The 20,193-nt window shown below is 29.0% G+C and overlaps 1 protein-coding gene across 1 annotated transcript in view; it reads right to left on the reverse strand.

The window, feature by feature from the left end:
* Nucleotides 1-17,983: 17,983 nt before the first annotated feature.
* Nucleotides 17,984-20,193, reverse strand: part of LOC100204104 (apoptosis-resistant E3 ubiquitin protein ligase 1) — a 69,175-nt gene continuing 66,965 nt past the window's right edge. Inside the window, exons 18-19 of the mRNA XM_065805955.1 lie at nucleotides 18,631-18,806; nucleotides 17,984-18,388 (exon numbers count right to left, since the gene is read on the reverse strand). Of these exons, the coding sequence (XP_065662027.1) occupies nucleotides 18,286-18,388; nucleotides 18,631-18,806 (279 nt within the window). The 3' untranslated portion in view covers nucleotides 17,984-18,285. The remainder of the gene's footprint in view (nucleotides 18,389-18,630; nucleotides 18,807-20,193) is intronic.

The raw sequence follows: 20,193 nt of genomic DNA on the forward strand, positions 1-20,193 counted from the left end.
TTGTTCCTCAGTATAATATTTCGAGCAGGACAACTTTTTCTTGCAGTATTGTGCCAACTATGTACAAAAGTTTGATACGAGAAAAGATTGATCACATTACTACTGAGTTTGTTGGCATGCCATCCTATTGTTTTTCCACAGACATATGGTCTTCTCGCGCACTGTATTCCTATATATCATTTTGTTTGATATATTTAACTGCTGATTTTTAAATACGATCATATGCACAGGAGAATAAACCGTTTTTGGCTGTGTCACATACGGGCGAAGCAATATTAGAATCTCTTGAGAAGTCAATTTAAGATTCGTGGGCTAATAACGAGTGTATCAACGCGATGATTCAACGCCTTATGGAAGAGAAAGCGCCTTTATTACCCAAAATCGCATTAACTTTAATTGCATTATGGACCATGGTCATACTTATCTGATATATTAATAGTTAATTGTTTATATTCCTTGAACTATTTGACAGTGTCTGTAATATTTTATTAGGTTCAGCCAGATATAGTTTGTACACTGGTAGATCCCAGGTACAAGTCACTTTACTGCAAGCAACCTAAGAAGACGGCGGCCAATTTATCAAAGCTTCGTGAATTACTTAATAAACTTCCAACAGAACCAGGTTCAGGATCAAAACCAGTCCAGCCTCAGCACTCAGTGACGGAGTCTACACTAGAAACACAATCAACAGGCTTGTGGGAATCCTTCGATAACATGATGACACCAACTGCAACCAATGACAATGTTGCTGATGCTGATGTGTCAAGTACGAGTGCGCTTGATGATGATATGAAGATATAATTGAAAGATATGAAAATTGGGTGCAATGGTTGTCCACTGACATGGTGGAGGCAAAATAAAAGTCGATTTTCTTGTCTTGCTCAATAACTTTTGGCATTCCAGCGACCAGTGTCAATTCAGAGCGTCTGAACTCGACATCTGGGAACATTGTTTTCATTAACTCTGCAGTCTTCTATCAGAGCTTTAGAAGAACTTACCTTTCTTCATAAAAATTTGTAGGCTTTTAGCATCAGGATAAGTAAGGCTTATTGATGATGATATTTTTAAATGAATTGAATGTACACTTTAACTAGTTTGTTTAATAATCTCGAACTCGAACTCGATCGAATTTTTTGTAATCTCGATCGAAGATTTCATTTAAATTTCACTTGTTGAAATTTAAATAAAATCTAAGAGGGTGACAGAATAATTTCAATTTTTTGTCCCACTTTTACATATATATATATATATATGTATATATATATATATATATATATATATATATATATATATATATATATATATATATATATATATATATATATATATATACATATATATATATATATATATATATATATATATATATATATATATATATATATATATATATATATATACATATATATATATATATATATATATATATATATATATATATATATATATATATATATATATATATATATATATATATATATATATATATATATATGTAAAAGTGGGACAAAAAATTGAAATTATTCTGTCACTCTCTTAGATTTCATTTAAATTTCAACAAGTGAAACCTATCAGTGTAGCATACAAAAATGTTAAGTTTGAGCTCCCAAATCCAAAAGGTTCAAAAGTTATGATATTTTAAAATTCAGCCTAAAATGCCCTATTTTTTTCCACATCTGCCATTATGGACTTTGTAGTAGTACTTTTTAATGAATAAAAATAAAATTGAAATTTTTTAATAATTAAATTTTTCATTTTAAAATGGTCAGTCAAACTTTTTGTTCTGTTACTATGGGTTGCGCTTTCATTAACTCTCAGAGTTGCCCATGTCTCATGGATTCAATTTTTTTCCCAATGAAGTAGGTGATCCTAGACTATCTTTATAAAAAAGATGGTTTTGGTTTCTTGAAGAATAAACTAGATGCCATTTTTAAGCTTATACAAAAAGTTCCTTATTTGGACTCAAATTCTCTATCGAGATTTTTTAGCAATAATTCATGTGTAAATAATTTAAGTTTTTGTGGAAGAAACTGACTTAAAATTGGTACTTGACTATTTTTGAAGATGCTGAATTTAAAGTAAAAAAGAAAATGACTTAATTCAAAATGTTTGACAACTGTTTTTTATTTCAAAATGGTCAAAAATTACTTAACCATAAGACGAGGTAACGTTTTCTCTAATTCCTGGAGTTTTCTGACTCTTATGGATTCAGTTGTGATGTGTAAAAACAGTTTTTTGAGGTTGGTTTTGATACATAAATAAAGTTTTGTGAAGTGATATGTCATGTAAAAATATAGCTTTGTGACATCTGCTGTGATGTATAAATATAGTTTTTTACCAATCATTATGTAAAATAAATAAAATTTTCGAAAATTGTTTCATGCTTTGGAAAAATAACTTAATCAAATCAATTACCGACCCTGATGCTTATAAAGTTACAGGTATCTGACATAGACTTCAAATTATTTTCTAAACAATTTAACGAAAAAATAGAATAAAGTAAACAAAAATAAAGATAGATTTGAGTTGCTTTACAAAACCTGGTTAGAATTAGAACCACAAACTAGCGATCCATGTTTTGAAGCAGATAAACAAGACAAGGGCCATGACTCGGGCTTGGCTTTTCCTACTTCTTCTCACAATTTAAGTATGATTTTTCATAAAAGTTAAAGTAATAGATTCATGATGTTTTTACTATTTAATTGTGTTTTAGCAAGTATTTATACTAAATACAATCATCTAATATTTTAATTTAAATTAGTTGTATACGGAAGACCACCAGGTGCAAATTCCATATCATTTGCCCAAGCTTCTGAAAAAAGAAAGAAGAAGAGGAGAGCAGAAAAAATAAACATTATCGTTAAAGAATTATTTTACTCACTTATTTTAAAACTAAAAGAGGAAAGAAGGTTCAGCGATGCTAAGGCACATTACCATCTATACTATAGTCATTTTTAATTCATCCTATTTATTAAAAAAAATCTCCAAAATACTACGGGTGATAAATTTTCATTGTGGATTATATTTATCTAACGCTTCAAATTTACATTTTACATTTAGGGTTGGGAAACAAGTGTGAAAATTAGAGGAAGATGGTGCTGTTAATTCAACAGTAATGTATACTGTAGTGGAAGCATTAGCTTTGATTTTGGACTCCTTACTTAGTAAAGCCAATAACCAAACAACTCGTATTGGAGCAGTTTTTAAAGGAAACAAATTGTCTTTAACTTATAGCAAAGTAAGGGAAGAAAAAGATTTATCCATACCTCGTTGTGGAATACAAAATAATGATTATTCAGCTTCAGTTGATTTACAGAGCCTTACTGACTATACTACATAAAGGTTGTTAACAATACTCAATGAATCTGTAAAGGCTCCTGAGAAACCTATTCTTTTCTTTATACATAAAGTAGGATTTGATAGTTCAACCGGCCAATCATTATACAAACAATGTACAAAAGACGAGACAGGTATCAGTTATGTTGAGGAATTTTTATTTCTATCCTGCATTAAACTTAGTATTCAAGAATCTGGCGAATCATTATGGACTAATAAAAAACCATCCTCTACACTTTACTGCCGTCCAGTACAATTTCAATATGTGAAATAAAGTGCTGAGGTTGTTTGACAAGAATATATTTCCTTCAAGAACAGTAATTTGAACCCAACGGTCTTTCATTCCTTTATTATCAAACATAAGTTTGAATGCACAATTATTGATGGAAAAGTGGCTACCATAGTTTTGCATTTAAGTAATTCTTCTCAAGTATGTAATATTTGTGGACTGACCCCTTTAAATATGAACAATTTAAATGTTGCTTTTTCAAAAACCTCTAGTACAGTATCCACTGAGCTTAGGTTGAGCATATTACATGCATGGATTAGGTGTGTTGAATGCTATCTTCATATAAGTTATAGAATTGAATTAGGAAAGTGGCAAGTTAAGGGAGAGGATGCTAAAGAAATTGTTATAAAAGTATAGATTATTGTTCAACAAAAGAGTTGTAGATGTACCAAAAAGCAGCGGTTCGGTTACAACAAATGACATAAAAAGTATTCCGAAAATATAAGGTGTCTGCTGAAAAACTTGGCTTAGCTAAAAATTTTATGAAACGTTTTTACCTAATTCTTTGTGTTTTATCGTGCAAACATCAAATTAATGCTGATGAACTTGAAAAATATACCAACGAAACAGCAGAGCTCTAAGTTTCTCTGTAACCATGGTTTCTAATGCCTTAAATTGTACATAAAATTCTAATTCATATTTCTCAAGTTGCAAAAAATAAACTAGTACTAGGAATGTCGAAATAAAGACTTTAAAAATTACAGAGAACGCTTTACGAGAGAATATTCAAGAAAAGTCACTAATGAAGATGTTATGCGAAGATTATTGTGCGGTTCAGATCCACTTATTAGCTCTCTAAGAAGGAGTTTGAGATGTATTAAGAAGGAGTTCGAGATGTATTAAGAAGGGGTTCGAGATTAAAGAACTTGAAACAAAGATTGTATTAAACTTTTATTTCAACTTTTTTTTAATTTTAAGTTTAGGATATTTTTACTCTGATTTCTGATAAAATATCTAATAAGTAAATGTTTCTTTGCTTATAAAAGGGGTCTAACACGTAACAAACATTTTAATTAATTAATGCTTTGAATCTGAGAAAAACTGTTTCTAAAAACAATCAAAATTATTGTCTAAAATCCCTAACGCCGAATACACCCTTTTCTATAAGGGTGTTTAGAGTGCCTGCATCTGCAAAAATAACAATTTTTTTTTTAAATAAAATCTTTATGATGACTTGATTCACTGATAAAAATTTCAATTTGACAATTTTAAAAATAAAGAAGTTCAAGGAGCTGAACACATTCACTGCGAACACAGATGCGTGTGCTGACAAACCGAAAGACTGGAGACGGTTCGTAGAAAATGTTTCAATAAATGATTTATCTTCAGCTTACATGCAACTAAAAATTGATAAAAAACTCTAGGCTTACCAAACCGTTGTGTTCCGTGGACAAAGATTTTGTTTAACACGTTTGGGATTCGGACTAAATGTTGCGACAGTCACAACAAAAGTGGTGTTGAACAAAGTGCTTTCTCAAGATCAAACAATCTGGAAAGGAACGTCATCATACGCTGATGATATTTTTGTTAATAAAGACATGATGCTTGTTTGTTACGTACTTGATTATTTGGAAATGTATGGGCTTCATTGTATGCCGGTGGTCTGCGTATCCGAAAGAGCAAAGATCTTGGTTTACAGGTCGGAATGGAAAATAAAAAATTTTGCTGGAGAAGAAATAATGGTTTTGGTGAAATTCCAAATTCACTAACAAAATGCAACATCTCTTCTTTGTAGAAGGTTGCGTGCGGCTTCGTCGTATGTTATTAGAACAGCAAACACCCTGACAAAAACATGGGATGAAAAAATAAAATGCAATTATCTGGAAAAATGCTAAATGATATGGCTAAAAGAACACGTAATGACAATCTTGCAATAGGAATTGGGAGTGTTTATAGAAACAAGGCAATAATTTGGGTAGATGCTAGCTCAATAGCATTAGGCGTGATTGTCGAAATTAATGTCAATAAAATCGAAGACTCTTGTTGGTTGAGAAAAGATGACACAACGCATTTAAACGTGTCTAAACTTGATGCATTAATTTAAGGACTAAATATGGGCTTTAATTGGAAAATGGAAATTTTGCAAATCTGCGCTGATTCGAAAGCGGTATTCCAGTGGATAACAGACGCACTCACTGGAAAATCTAGATTGAGAACAAAAGCTTCAAACGAAATGCTGATAAGAAGAAGAGTCCAGAATATTGCAAATATAGTAGAAGAATACCAACTTAAAGTAGATATTAGGGTTTTCGCTTCGGAGTTTACCTTGGTCGATGCTCTTACTAGAGTGCCTAATAGTTGGTTCAAAATGGTTGATAAACCCTCTAAAATGGCAGCAAGTAGCATTATTAGAACTTTGCTACCTTCCAAAGTAATCGAGTATGTTTATAGATCTACAGGACATTATGGGGTCAAGAAAATATTGTGTTGCAATCGTAAAATTGACCCGTCAGTAAGCAAGGAAGAAGTTAAACAAATGGTTGAGAAATGTATAACCTGTCAATCAATTGATCCAACTCCAATAAAATAGCCAAAAGTGGAAATTGAAGTAAAAAGAACGTGGCAACAACTCGGCATTGATATAACTCATTATGAGGGGCATCACTACCTTACTCTAATGGGTTGTGGACCTATACGGTATTTGATATAGCGCTATCTTAAAGATCAAACCAGTTTATGGGTTATTCAAGAATTAAACGCGGTATTTCTCGAACGAGGAAGTCAGGATTAAATACTGACGGACAATGATACTGCATTTTCGAATCACATTGATTTCACAGTTTGTAAATAAATGGAACATTAAACTTCGATTCTGGTGGATTTATGTACCTTTTGGAAATGAAATTGTAGAACAATGTAATCGAACTGTCAAAAGAAGAAGAGTTCCGGGTAGCATACTGGAGGCAGTTTATTGGTATAACGTTAGTCCAAAAAATAGTTGTAAGTCTTTTACTGCACCTGCAAATATGTTTTATCAATACAAAATTAGGGTAAAAGGAATTGACAACAATAAGAACGCACATGATTCTTATAAAAAAAAATAGCCAATAAATTTAAACTCGGCGATAAAGTATGGGGTAAAGCCCCGATAAATAACCGATGCGACTCTCAAATATAAGATTGGAATTGGAATTTTTTTTTTTTTTCTTTTTTTTTCTCGCTGTTTATATAAAAATAAAATAATAGAATTACAATGAAACTTTTACGTTACACAAAGAATATATATAAAACAGACAGGGGCTCAAAGAAGATACGGATGACTGGTGTCACCACAATCTTTTCATAGAGCCCCTTTACAATAACATTTAAAGCCCACATGGCTTTAGTAAATTTACAATAAAATATTTTTTCTGAAAAATACTACGTGAAGAATAAAACTCAATAACATAATTTACAATAACATTTACTAACATTTAAAGCCCACATGACTTTAGTAAATTTGCAATAAAATATTTTTTCTGAAAAATACTAGGTGAAGAATAAAAACTTATATATACATCCTCATATGTACACATACACATACACAAACACATATACAAACATACTTACACACACATATATAAACATACTCGCATATATATCAGAAGTTTAGGAGATGCAATTTCATTTGTTGTTTAAAAGAGGAAGTGCTTTTCAAATCTTTTATATTGTTATTTTTTAATTGATTCCATAATGACGGATCTTTAATTACAATTAATTAATTACAATCAATTTAATTACAGGGGTAATCTCGAAGCAAATGGTAGAAGTGAACATGTACGAGACCAAAGACAAGTAAGAGCTGACAACGATTCGAATAAAGATCTTGGACAAATAAAAGTTTTACTTACTGATTTGAATGAGGATCCAGAAGATGATGAAGAACTATGCGTTGTGCTGCCCGGAGATGAAACGAACAAGGCATCAATGTTGCGAAAAAGCACGCGGGAAAAGAGGGCACCTGAGCGTTATAGTCTGTGAGACGAAATGGTCGTTATTACCAAGGGAAAGTGTAAATATAGTGATTGTCTTAAATAAAGTAAAGCTAACGATCAATTAGCGTTACTTGTAAATAATTGTATATTTATAAAGACGTATTTGTACTTAATATAAAGACATAATATCAAGATATTATGTCTTCAAATTAAATTTAAAGACATAATATCAAGAAAATTAGTTTGTATATAAATTATGTTGAATTGCATTAAGATAGATGAGGCGGTTTACGCATAACTTATAAAGTTCTTTTTAATGTGAAACAACACAAAAGAAGAACTAATTATGTTAATTATGTTAATTAATTATGTTAAGGACTTAAATTCATTTTCATATAGTAGATTTTATTTTTCATAAAATAAAAAAACACTAAGAATTCAAATGTTAGGTTTTTTTTAGATAAAACTAAAGCTTGAGTTCTATTAATTTTATCAAAATATTGGTCAGTTGACGTTTCTACAACGATATTTATAATTGATTCTAATAAAACCCATACAAATTTTATTGATTTGGCTCGAGCTGTTTATCTTATTTTAGATTTACGGAGTTGTACAAAATTTATAATCAATAATAAACTTTTTTTTAAATATCTCTTTGTACTGTAGGAAAAAAAAAAATTATTTTAACGCAGAAAATAAATCTTATTTAAATATAATACTGACAGGTAAAGTTTTCAAGGATTTTATTATAATAAATCGTATTAATCCTATGGGTATAACATGGTATAATGAAATTAATCGATTAAAAAGATCAGATCATTTTTGTTGTGTACCATTGACTTTGCCAAACATACTACTATAAGTTTTAAATCATACACACATACATATACATCATATATACATATCGTATATTTGTTTTCTTATATAATCATCTTAAAGTATACTATTACATTAATGAGTTACCAATTTTGTTCCCTTTCTTTTTTGTTTTTGTTTATATTCATTGTATTTTTTAACAAAATAAATCTGCATTTTAGTAAAATTGTTTAAAAAACAGATGAAAGAGCTGTAAATACCGATAAATACAACCCAGTTACGAACGATGTAGCCACATCTACATCTGATTATACTTAACTTTAAACCGGATATAAATGAAATTTCAGTCATCTGTTCTTACTGCTTTTTGTTCAATTTCTGCACAATTTTACTTATTAAAGAGTCTATAAAATGTTATTAGGTACTAACCAATATTCTATAATTGAAACGGTTTGATTTAAATCATTTGTAATTATTGATAGTAAAAACTTAAATCTAAAAATAATGTACAAAATATCTAAAAAGAATTCATTTTGAACTGCCGACTAATGTAGCTCAACTATTTTTTTTCCGACTAGGACTTAGTGTTTAGTCACACCCCCACGCACCCTATTATATATATATTTCATGTATATATATGTATACATATATATATGTATATATGTATATATATGTATATATGTATATATATGTATATATATATATATATATATATATATATATATATATTTCATGTATATATATATATATATATATATATATATATATATATATATATATATATACATATATATGTATATATATATATATATATATATATATATATATATATATATATATATATATATATATATATATATATATATATATAAACACTTTACTCTTTGTAATGTTTTTTAAGATCTCTTTTTCAGCCACAATTTTAGTTATTGCAATTTGGTGACAATTTGACTTTGTTTATCGCGCCAAGAAGCTTTAAATATTTCACTTCGTGTTTTACGTGAAGAAAGCGATCGCGTTCAAGCCTGTACATATATTTTTTAATACTGATATTGAGCAAACACGAAACCGGTACTTCGTACTTAAAAGCCCGGTAATACTGGTATTCCGGTATCGGTACTACCGGTTTTGGATGGACTAATTCTATTTCAGGTTTCTTCTCTTTAATCCAGTTAATGGGAACTTTTATATTATCTATTATAGCCAAAGCAATGGATCCTAAGTTTACAACAGACTGTTCATAATGCATTTGAGAGCAGCTGACAATATACTGCTTCAAAAGATTTTTTTTTTCTCCAGTAAATACTCTTTTTGTCGAAAAATTGGGTTTTATAGTAATGGTTTCTCCTTTCTTTTATTCCTTTTTTTTCTTTTAACTTATCTGTATAGATAAAAACATACATTTAGAATTTGCTTTTAGTTACAAACTTATAGACTATTTCCGTGTGTCACGTGACTCAAGAAACGTTGCCATTATGAGAGGATAAAAATGTAAACAAACCCGATATAATAAAAAATATACCATTAGGATTTTTAAATATATTTTTAGGGTAGCGTTTTATTGCACATTAAACTTTATAAAATATTAATTATAATATATAATAGGTGTTATAAATTATATATTGAAACTAACTAAAAAAAAAACAACAGAAAATTAGATTTTTTTAAATTCCTGAAAATATGACAGTCTATTTTCTTTGACTTGATACCAGTTAATTTTTTTTATTTACTAAGGATGGACAATCTCATACAGCAATCTCATATGGCAAAAAACTAATTAACAACTGTAACAATAAAGAACTTCTAACTAAATTACTAGTATTAAAATAAATATTAAAAGTATTATCAAGATGGCAGTTAAAAAATGCGGACAAAACCTCCTCAATTAAAAAGACACTCGGGACGCTTGGGCATTCATAAGAGAAGTAAGTTTTTCTTCCCATAAAGATGAAAAGGCGGTCATAGATTTAAATATACTAAACTTCAATTTAGCGGATTTTGTGAGAGCTCCCGAAATATCTTTGTTAAACTTAATTCCAGGTTGCAACATTAAAGATTCATTCAATCTTAAAATAATTGATTGCAAAATAGTATACTAACATCTAGTGAACCTGAAGAAAAAAATTGCTACAGGGTACAATGGTCTACTAGCATTTGTTTTAAAAAAACTAGCTGAAGCTATTTTGCCAAACATAACAGCAGTTATTAACAAAAGCATTGAAGATAACTATTTTCCAATAAAATGGAAAAAAAGCAAATATAGTAGCAGTCTAGAAAAATAAAGCATTGAAATCAAAACCAGAGAATCATAGACCTATTTCAATACTTCCCGTATTAGAAAGGATGTTTGAAAAGATAATAGCTTAACAACTGTCTACTTTTTGTGATGTGAATAAGACAATTCCTCCAGAACAAAATGGATTCAGAGAGAAATCGAGTTGCGAGTATGCTCTTATGTTGTGGACATTTGGATGCGTAGCATTGATCAGGGTAAATTTGCAGGTGCTATTATTATTGACCTGTCTAAGACATTTGACTCCGTTCCACGCCAACTTCTTATTAACGAACTATTCAAAATAGGCTGTAGCTTGTGCGCAATATCCTGGTTCCACAGCTATTTATCCGATAGAGAGCGGGGAGTCATTCAGGCCAATCAAGTAACCCAGTGGAAGCCAATGTCATGTGGACTTTCTCAGGGAAGTGGGCTTGGTCCCAAACTTTTTAATATTTACATTAGAGATCTTCCAACTTGCTCTAATTCTCATACAACTTAGTTTGCTGACGATATTATCCACTCTGAGGAAGATGTGGACTTGTATGCACTAGCAACGAAATTGGTACATATATTTTATAAAACCAAAGATTTCTGTACGTCTTATGACCTTACGATGAATTCGTCAAAGACATAGTTTATAATGTTTAAGAACCCTAGAAAGAAACTGCCAAATAATTTACAGATGGTAGTAGACGGTTGTATAATCAATCCAGTCAAAACAGTTAAATTGTTAGGAGTAAACCTTGACTGGTATAAGATGCCCATTCAGCCCCTCTTCTTACTAAATTAAAACTGGACTTACTAAAAGATAGAAGAGAAAAGCAAATAGCTGAACTTGTTTGTTCTATTATAACAAGAGATTGTCCTCCAGCCTTTTACGACATATTTGAAGATTGTACCGAGGGGGAAACTCATAAAAAAATCCACTCTCGTATTAAAATCGGTCAAAGACGATTTGTTGTAACTGGCCATCAGATATTGAATAATAGTTGAGTAAACTGAGAGAGAAATAGAAAATAACAAAAGTTATATTAAAAAAAAATAATAATAATGTAAAAACACAAAACAAAACAAAAAATACAACAGCAACAATAACTGGCGGAGCGGAAGAAGGACCGGTTATTTAAACTATTGTAAATAAAACTCTTAACTTAACGGCACTGTATCCAGCTCTTATCGAGTATAAAAAAGAAAATATAATAATAATAATAATACAACATTAGATAAAATTGTTCATTCAGTATGTGCTTCGGTTAACTTTAGTAGCATCTAATTAGCAAATAATTTAAACATTAATTTAAAAATAACATTTCATTAAACTATACAAATGTTTACAAGATCAAAATATCATTTTATCTAAATCTTTTTTTTTTAATGTATATTAAATTACTTTTCTTCTCTCTCAACATTTTTGTTCAACAGCTAATGAAGTTTTTTTTCTCAACATGCATTTTTTTACTTTTAGGGTGTTTGTTTAAATGTATAATACCCCTAAATGTTTTTTTGTCACAAAACCATTTACCTTTAGCGACTTTTAATTTCACAATGTATATTGGTACATCTTACAATCATATCGCCATCTTTTGAACTGATGTGACAGTAACAAATTAGATCCTGAAATCATAAATTATTCTCAATGTGTTCATGTTCACTAGTTTCAAATTTAATTTTCTAAAGATAAGGATTGATTAGATATGTTAAGATTTCTTCACAAAAAATCTATAAATTAAAAAGTCTTTTACTATCCATTAAAAAAAATATCAGCATTAATATCCAGTAAGAAGAAGTTGAGTTTTTACGTGGTAGTAATATCCTTGGTCTCGGTCTTGGTCCTTGGTCTTTTTAAAGTTCTATAACATGTAGAGTAAGTATAAGTAAATAAAACATGTGGTATAAATATAAATATAAAAGTATAAGTAAATAAAACATGTGGTATAAATATAAATATAAAAGTATAAGTAAATAAAACATGTGGTATAAATATAAAGTAAATATAACATGTGGTGTTCCACAAGAATCCATCTTGGTCCACTTATTTTTTTAATATACATAAATGATCTTCATAAATCATCAAACTTAACAACAATAAATTTTGCAGACGACACTAACTTGTTTTTGTCTCATAAAGATATTAATATGCTTTTTATTAATATGACAAATGAATTAAAAAATGTATCTGTTTGGTTTAAACAAAATAGATTGTCTCTAAATATAGAAAAAACTAAATGGACCCTTTTTTATCCACCTTCAAAAAAACAGAAACTGCTTCATATCATGCCAGACCTTTTAATTGATAATATAATAATAAAAAGAGAAAAAGTTACTAAGTTTCTTGAAGTATATATTGATGAGAATCTATCTTGGAGAAATCATATTGATAATACCTCCAATAAAATCGCTAAATGAATCGGAATTCTCTATAAAGCAAGAAATATATTATGTAAACACCAGTTAACACAATTATATTATTCATTTATACATTGTCATATAAACTACGCGAATATTATATGGGGAAGCACTCATAGAACAAAACTAAAATCTCTTTACCTTCATCAGAAACACGCAGCTCGCGCAATAGATTTTAAAAATCGGTTTTTTCATACGAAATAACTTTTTAAAGAAATGAATATTTTAAATGTATATCAACAAAATGTCTTTAACATTTTATGTTTCATGTTTAAATGTAGAGAAAATTTATTGCCAAACGTATTACAAAATCTTTATTGTATGAAACCTAAAAACAAATATAATCCTCGGATTAATAACAATCTTACTGCCCCTTTTGCCATAAAAGCAAAGACCAGTTTTTTGTTTCTTATCGAGGTCCTTATCTCTGGAACAAAATAGTCTTACCAAATTTTGATTTTTCTACTCAACTGACTTTTGCTTCATTCAAACAAAAACTTAAAAGAATTATATTTTTGATTGAAAATATTTTGATTTATTTTTAATTGTTTTTTTGTTTTGTTTGTTTGTTTGTTCGTTGTTGTTCTATTTTGTATATTTTATTTATTTTTTAATCTTGGCTTTTTAAAATTTTATCTTGGTTTTTACATGTTTTTGCATAAAGTTGTATTATAATTATTATTTCAATTAAGACATTGTATTTTTATCAAAAATTAACCATATGTTGTAAAGGGCTTCATGACAAGATCCACATGATCTTCTAGAAGTTCCTGTCGTTACTAATGTAAAAATTATAAAATATAATTGGTTATTGTAATATTTTTAAACGGCAAAATATTAAAGAAAAAAAAAAAAAAAAAAGTTGTAATTGACTGTTTTTTTCTAATCAACGATAACAAGTTTTTTCAATTTCAATCATATCTTGGTTTTTCTATAACTGTATAGAAATTTAATTTCTAAGCATATTTTTAAAAAAAAGAACACTTAACAACGCCATCTGGTACTTTAGAGTTATAAGGTTTAGTAGAGTATTCATGAGCTGATGAAAGGATTGTTCATAAAATAGCTGCCTTTAGTTTTGATTTATAATTAAAAAAACATTTAGTTGTTAACTTTACTAGTAGGTTTGGTAGTAACCATTAAGAATTATAATCAGTTACTGTTTTGGATTTTCACATTTTAACAGTTTTATCAATACAAAATAAAACTGCAGCGATATGTGTAGATGCTTCAGTGAGGCCTACCTTGCAATTACAGTGTGGATATTAAATTCTGCAAAAATCAATGGATTAATTTGGGTATCATTTAGATTTTGAGAATGAAACACCAAAAAAAAATGACTAAATATGTTATTTCTTATTTAAACGCTTTACCTAACAAAACATTGTTAGGTAAAGGACGTTTAGAAGACGTTTATAAAACGTTTAAAAGACATTTACAACGTAACTTTTAAAAACAAATGCCCGTAGGGATAAGTTTCATTTACTAAGTAGAACAAATTATTGGTGCAAAATACGTAACCATAAATTACCTGCATATGGTGCTGTTCCTCAACAAAAAAGGGTTCATAAATATCTTGATATTAGTATAACAAAGCAAACTTATGTTTATGTAAACTTGCGTATCTTATGTTTATAAGACAAAATTACTTTTATTACTACGTAAGTACATCATCATACGATATGCATAAATACTGAACAACATAGCTTTTTTTTTTTTTTTTAAAAAAAACTTATTTTAGGTGCCCCAAGAAGTTATTACGGTCTTATCACAAAGCACCGCGGAAGAGCATTTAACAGAAAGTTCACGCCTTCTTCCTTACCGATGTTATAAAACTTGCCTAGAGGTGACTTTGAACCAGGGACCTCTAGCTTCTGAGGCAAGCGCGCTAATCACTGCGCTACAGCTGCTTTATTTTTACAACAAAAAATTTATTTTATGGTCCATCAAATTTGTTACCAACATAGGCGAAAATTTATAGCTTAGAAGTATATATTTCCGCTGGGAATTAATTATAGTATGCTTGACTATCGAGTAACTTACAAAACGGTACATTAATATGCTTTCATGGTGCCCCACTAAAACTGTTTCATGGTACTCCATATACTCTGATAGAATAAGATGACTTGTTTTTGCTTTTCAAAAAATTATTTTATTAAATGTCTTTGCCACACTGAAGAGCTCATGAAATAAAGTTTACAAAATAGAGGCACTTTCCGAAGAATACAGTGAATAAAACACCGTAAAACTCAACAACTTCAAAAAGTTATAAATTACTTTGCAACGAAAAACACAAAAATTTGAACCTCTCACGATATAATTGATCTTTTAGTAACTGTAATAAAACTATTTTGTTACATCAGATATTATCTTGTAGTAACTGATTAAAACTTAAAAGAATTTGTCACAATACTTTTATATCGCTGTATAATTGCTTTGTTTTATGGTGCCCCACTCTCTCCTACTTTTGTTGTTTTGTTTCTACATATGTAACAACTAAACTAAACAATACCTGTTGGCTATTTTCAAGAATGCAAACAACTTATCAATCAGTTGTGCTAACAAATTGGCTTTTCTGTAAACAATGTGCAACATCTAACTCTCCTCTTTTCATGCATCCCCAACACCAACTCTCCTCTCTTCATGCATCTCCGACATCAACTCTCCTTTCTTTATGCACCTCCGACATCTACTCTCCCATATTAACTTCAACATTTACTATATTAGAAATGTTTTGCGCACTCCTTCATAGCATAGTTAAGAAAGATATTAATACCAACATGCACAGGCAATAAAAAACGATTTTCAACTAGATCTGGGCGCGGAGTTTTTCACTTTTTTCAATGAAAAACTAAAATTTTCTTTAAAAGACTTGCTGACTATTTTGTCACATTAGATAGCAGTTAAAAAGTTTGTAATAAACAGTATATCATATCAGTTAGTAATAAACAGTATATCATATCAGTTAGTAATAAACAGTATATCATATCAGTTAGTAATAAACAGTATATCATATCAGTTAGTAATAAACAGTATATCATATCAGTTAGTAATAAACAGTATATCATATCAGTTAGTAATAAACAGTATATCATATCAGTTAGTAATAAACAGTATATCATATCAGTTAGTAATAAACAGTATATCATATCAGTTAGTAATAAACAGTATATCATATCAGTTAGTAATAAACAGTATATCATATCAGTTAGTAATAAACAGTATATCATATCAGTTAGTAATAAACAGTATATCATATCAGTTAGTAATAAACAGTATATCATATCAGTTAGTAATAAACAGTATATCATATCAGTTAGTAATAAACAGTATATCATATCAGTTAGTAATAAACAGTATATCATATCAGTTAGTAATAAACAGTATATCATATCAGTTAGTAATAAACAGTATATCATATCAGTTAGTAATAAACAGTATAATTTATGTAGTATATCATATCAGTTAGTAATAAACAGTATATCATATCAGTTAGTAATAAACAGTATAATTTATGTAGTATATCATATCAGTTAGTAATAAACAGTATAATTTATGTAGTATATCATATCAGTTAGTAATAAACAGTATAATTTATGCATATCAGTTAGTAATAAACAGTATAATTTATGCATATCAGTTAGTAATAAACAGTATAATTTATGCATAAACCACGTAAATTACTTATTACTCTACACTTAGTATTTTAATTCAGTTTTTATTTAATGATTATTTAAATAGAAAACTCTTGTACAATATTAAAGTAAAACTTATTTTTGTTAAGTACTAAAATACCTCGAATGCTTAAAAGACTGATTTTAAAGCAAAAACTAAAATTTTAATCTAAAAACGAAAAAGTGTTAATAAAACAGTAGAGTTGCATATAGCATGTTTAATCCAACATACTATATGCAACTCTTCTTCTTTATTGGAAAAAATCTGAACTACTATATTAAATAAGTATTCAAATACAAGCAAGAACCAGAGCTTAGGAAATATATTTTGACTTGCTCAAGAATGTTCTGTAATCTTTCGAAATAAAGATTGTCAATGTTCAATTTTTATAATAGCAACAACTATTAAAATTAATATTCCACATCAGCGGTACAGAGTCGATTTGGTATTGAATGGATATATAGTTTTAGAATACAAAATCCAAATTTATTCCTAAGAATACCTGAATGATGTCCTGATTGTAGGGTAACATTCTTACTGTGGTTTATAAATATCTTAAAAAAAAAACTCTTAGATTACATTGCAAAGCTATTTTTATTCACAAAAAAATAAAATTAAATTAAAAATTAAATTAACGAAGAATGATTGGTTTATTAGTTACCGACTTTTATCAAATGCAAAAAAAGCAAAATCTACTGAAATTCGTTTTATAAGCCCGATAGAAACAATACTAAACTTTTTAAATAACCCGATTTCTTATAAACTAACGACAACTAATAACTATTAACTAAAGACAACTATTAACTAATAACTAAGACAATAATTGGAAAGGGGAAAAACTTCTTGGGTATGACCTTAGATGAGATCGGGTCATAGAAATTACAAACTAAATAAAAATAAATTCTCAAAACTTTGACAATACTATTTAAAAATCATCATAAATAAATAATAAATAAATCATCTTCAAAAGAGATACATCTTTTATAAGTTTATACTTATTTTTTTATTGGGAAAATACGGAAAAGTAAAAAAATAAAACGCTACGGGGGTTCCGTTAATTAGAAAAAAAATGCCAAGCAAACTTTGCACTTTAAATTAAATTAGATCGGAATTCATCAAAAAAATTAAACTTTATTAGATGTTTTGAATCCATGAAAAGTTTCCTTTTTAAAAGCCAAAAATTATTTCAATGAAGTTTACACGAACATCAATTTATTTGACAGTTTCGAAAAACTTGGTTGATGGATAGCAATGAAAGAAAAAAAAAGCAAGTTTTTTAAAAAATAAGCATTTATTTTAAATCGTTAAAAATATCTATCGTGTTTGAGTAAAAACGTTTCTTATATAATTACAAGGTTTATCTTTTTTTCTTTAATTATGCGCAAAATAACCTTCAGTAACGTATAAAAACATAAAGCAAATTTAAATTTATGTACAGCAACCATAACAATATGATATAAAAATTGTAAAATATAGTGATGCAAAATATATACCATTTTATTGTGTCAATATACGCTCCAAATTACCTTCTCACCCCCCCCCCGTCTCACACGCACTAAACTAAAAAAATTACTTTAAACAAGACCGAAACCTTCAGAACCTTCGTTCATAGCGATAATTAGTTTTTTTTTCATTTCTTCTCGGCTTGTATAAAGAGGCAAACACAAATTGTTGAAGCTAAATAATTTAAAAATCTCTTATTTATATTAGGTTCACAGTTTATCACATACAGCTTGTAATTTATGGTATAAAGTTAAGTTTATCGCATTCATAATAATTCGCATTCAAATCAGACCATTACGCACAATATTAGAGTCGAAATATATTATTTTTCTATTAAGCTTTTAATTTATCAGATTTATACTAACCAACCAATCCATGAAGCTAAAAATAGAGGTAAATTAAAAAAAAAACCTTACCATGTGTGAGCAGTAGGTAAGGAATCAGTTAAACCAGCTCGTGTTATTTGAAAACTAGGATAAAGCCCAGCAAATCCCTCTGGAGGCAACTGCCCACAGCCAGTGGTAAATTGAAGTAAGCGAGATAGTTCTTCCTGACTAAAACTGTATAGAATTGACCAAAACCATGACATAACCTTTAAAAAAAAACCAAACTCTGTCCAAATCAAATTGCAAAATTTAATGTGTCTGGTAATCTGGAGGAGGAGGTCATAACATTTAATTTTTGTTTTATAGCAAATTTTTACAGAGTAATTTATTCACATTAACTTTACCATTTTAATGTTTCTAATTTTTTTTTGTTACAGTTGTGTAGGTTGTTCAAATAATACGTGATTTTGCCGTTTTTATAACCCCCTCCCCTCCTCCCTTATGTGATATTATGGGGCATTTTGAAGGATCCCCCCACCCCACCCTCCCTCCCTGTGTGGGGTTCTTCAAAATGCAACAAAATGTCACATAGGGGAAAATTTTATAAATGTTTATTTTAATTGAAATAGTTTATTTTTTTAAAAAAATACAATTGATGAATTTCTGTCTAAAACCTAAATTTGTTCCCAAATCGGACTTTGTCCTTCAAGTATTGGAGTTACATGTTCTTCAATAATTTTTGAAAATAGGCGATGAGGTCTAATTTTTTGAATCTCATTCAAATATCCAATACTTGAGCAAACTGTTTTGTGTTGTTTCATTGGTTTGATAGTGGCAAAATATAAACTGTAATTGGTACAAACTCTTTTTGGTAAGGAATTTTGAATTCTTGGACATGAGTAGTCGTATGGCAATCATTTGGATACTTTTTTGTAACTGTTGTGGGCAAAAATATTTTGCAAAGTAATAAGTTTAAAAAGAGGGATGCAAAGTTGTTCTTTGCATTATTGCATTCAAGACCATTTTCTCTTTGGAACAAAGAAATTAATGGTGGAAGAAAACCAGTTGGAATAAGATGAAACAGTGAGCTGCGACAATGACCACAGCAATTTTGATCATTACATTTTACAATTTGAAGAAAGTATTGACTTTCTCTGACATGTTTAGCATTCCACTCTGCTCCAAAATGTTTTAACTGTACACATTTTTCACTGTTTGGTTTTATGTTATTTTATGAAACCCTCCCCCCTCCCTATGTGATATTTGGTGACACTTTCCAATAAAGTAGACTTAGTAATAGTGCTGCCGTTCATCAATATAAGAATATGAACAAATTATTGCAACTAAAAATTGTTGCAACAATGTTGCAATAATTGTTAGCAGTGAGTTTTTTTTGGATTAAAATTCCCAAGGTACTGCATGCCCCAAGCTTGCAGAAGCACAGAAGGAAGATCAAATTCAAGATCGATTACCTATTCTAAAAGATAAAAAAGTGATGACGTTTTAACAAGACAATAGAGTATATAGTTTCTACCATTTCTATCTATCCATATAAATGAATGACATCTAAACCACAAGCTGTAGAAAAGTCTAAACCACGAGCTGTAAAAAAGTCTAAACCACAAGCTGTAGAAAAGTTTAGGTGAGAAATAA

Source organism: Hydra vulgaris, chromosome 09 (genome assembly GCF_038396675.1).
Source record: "Hydra vulgaris chromosome 09, alternate assembly HydraT2T_AEP".
Lineage (NCBI taxonomy): Eukaryota > Metazoa > Cnidaria > Hydrozoa > Anthoathecata > Hydridae > Hydra > Hydra vulgaris.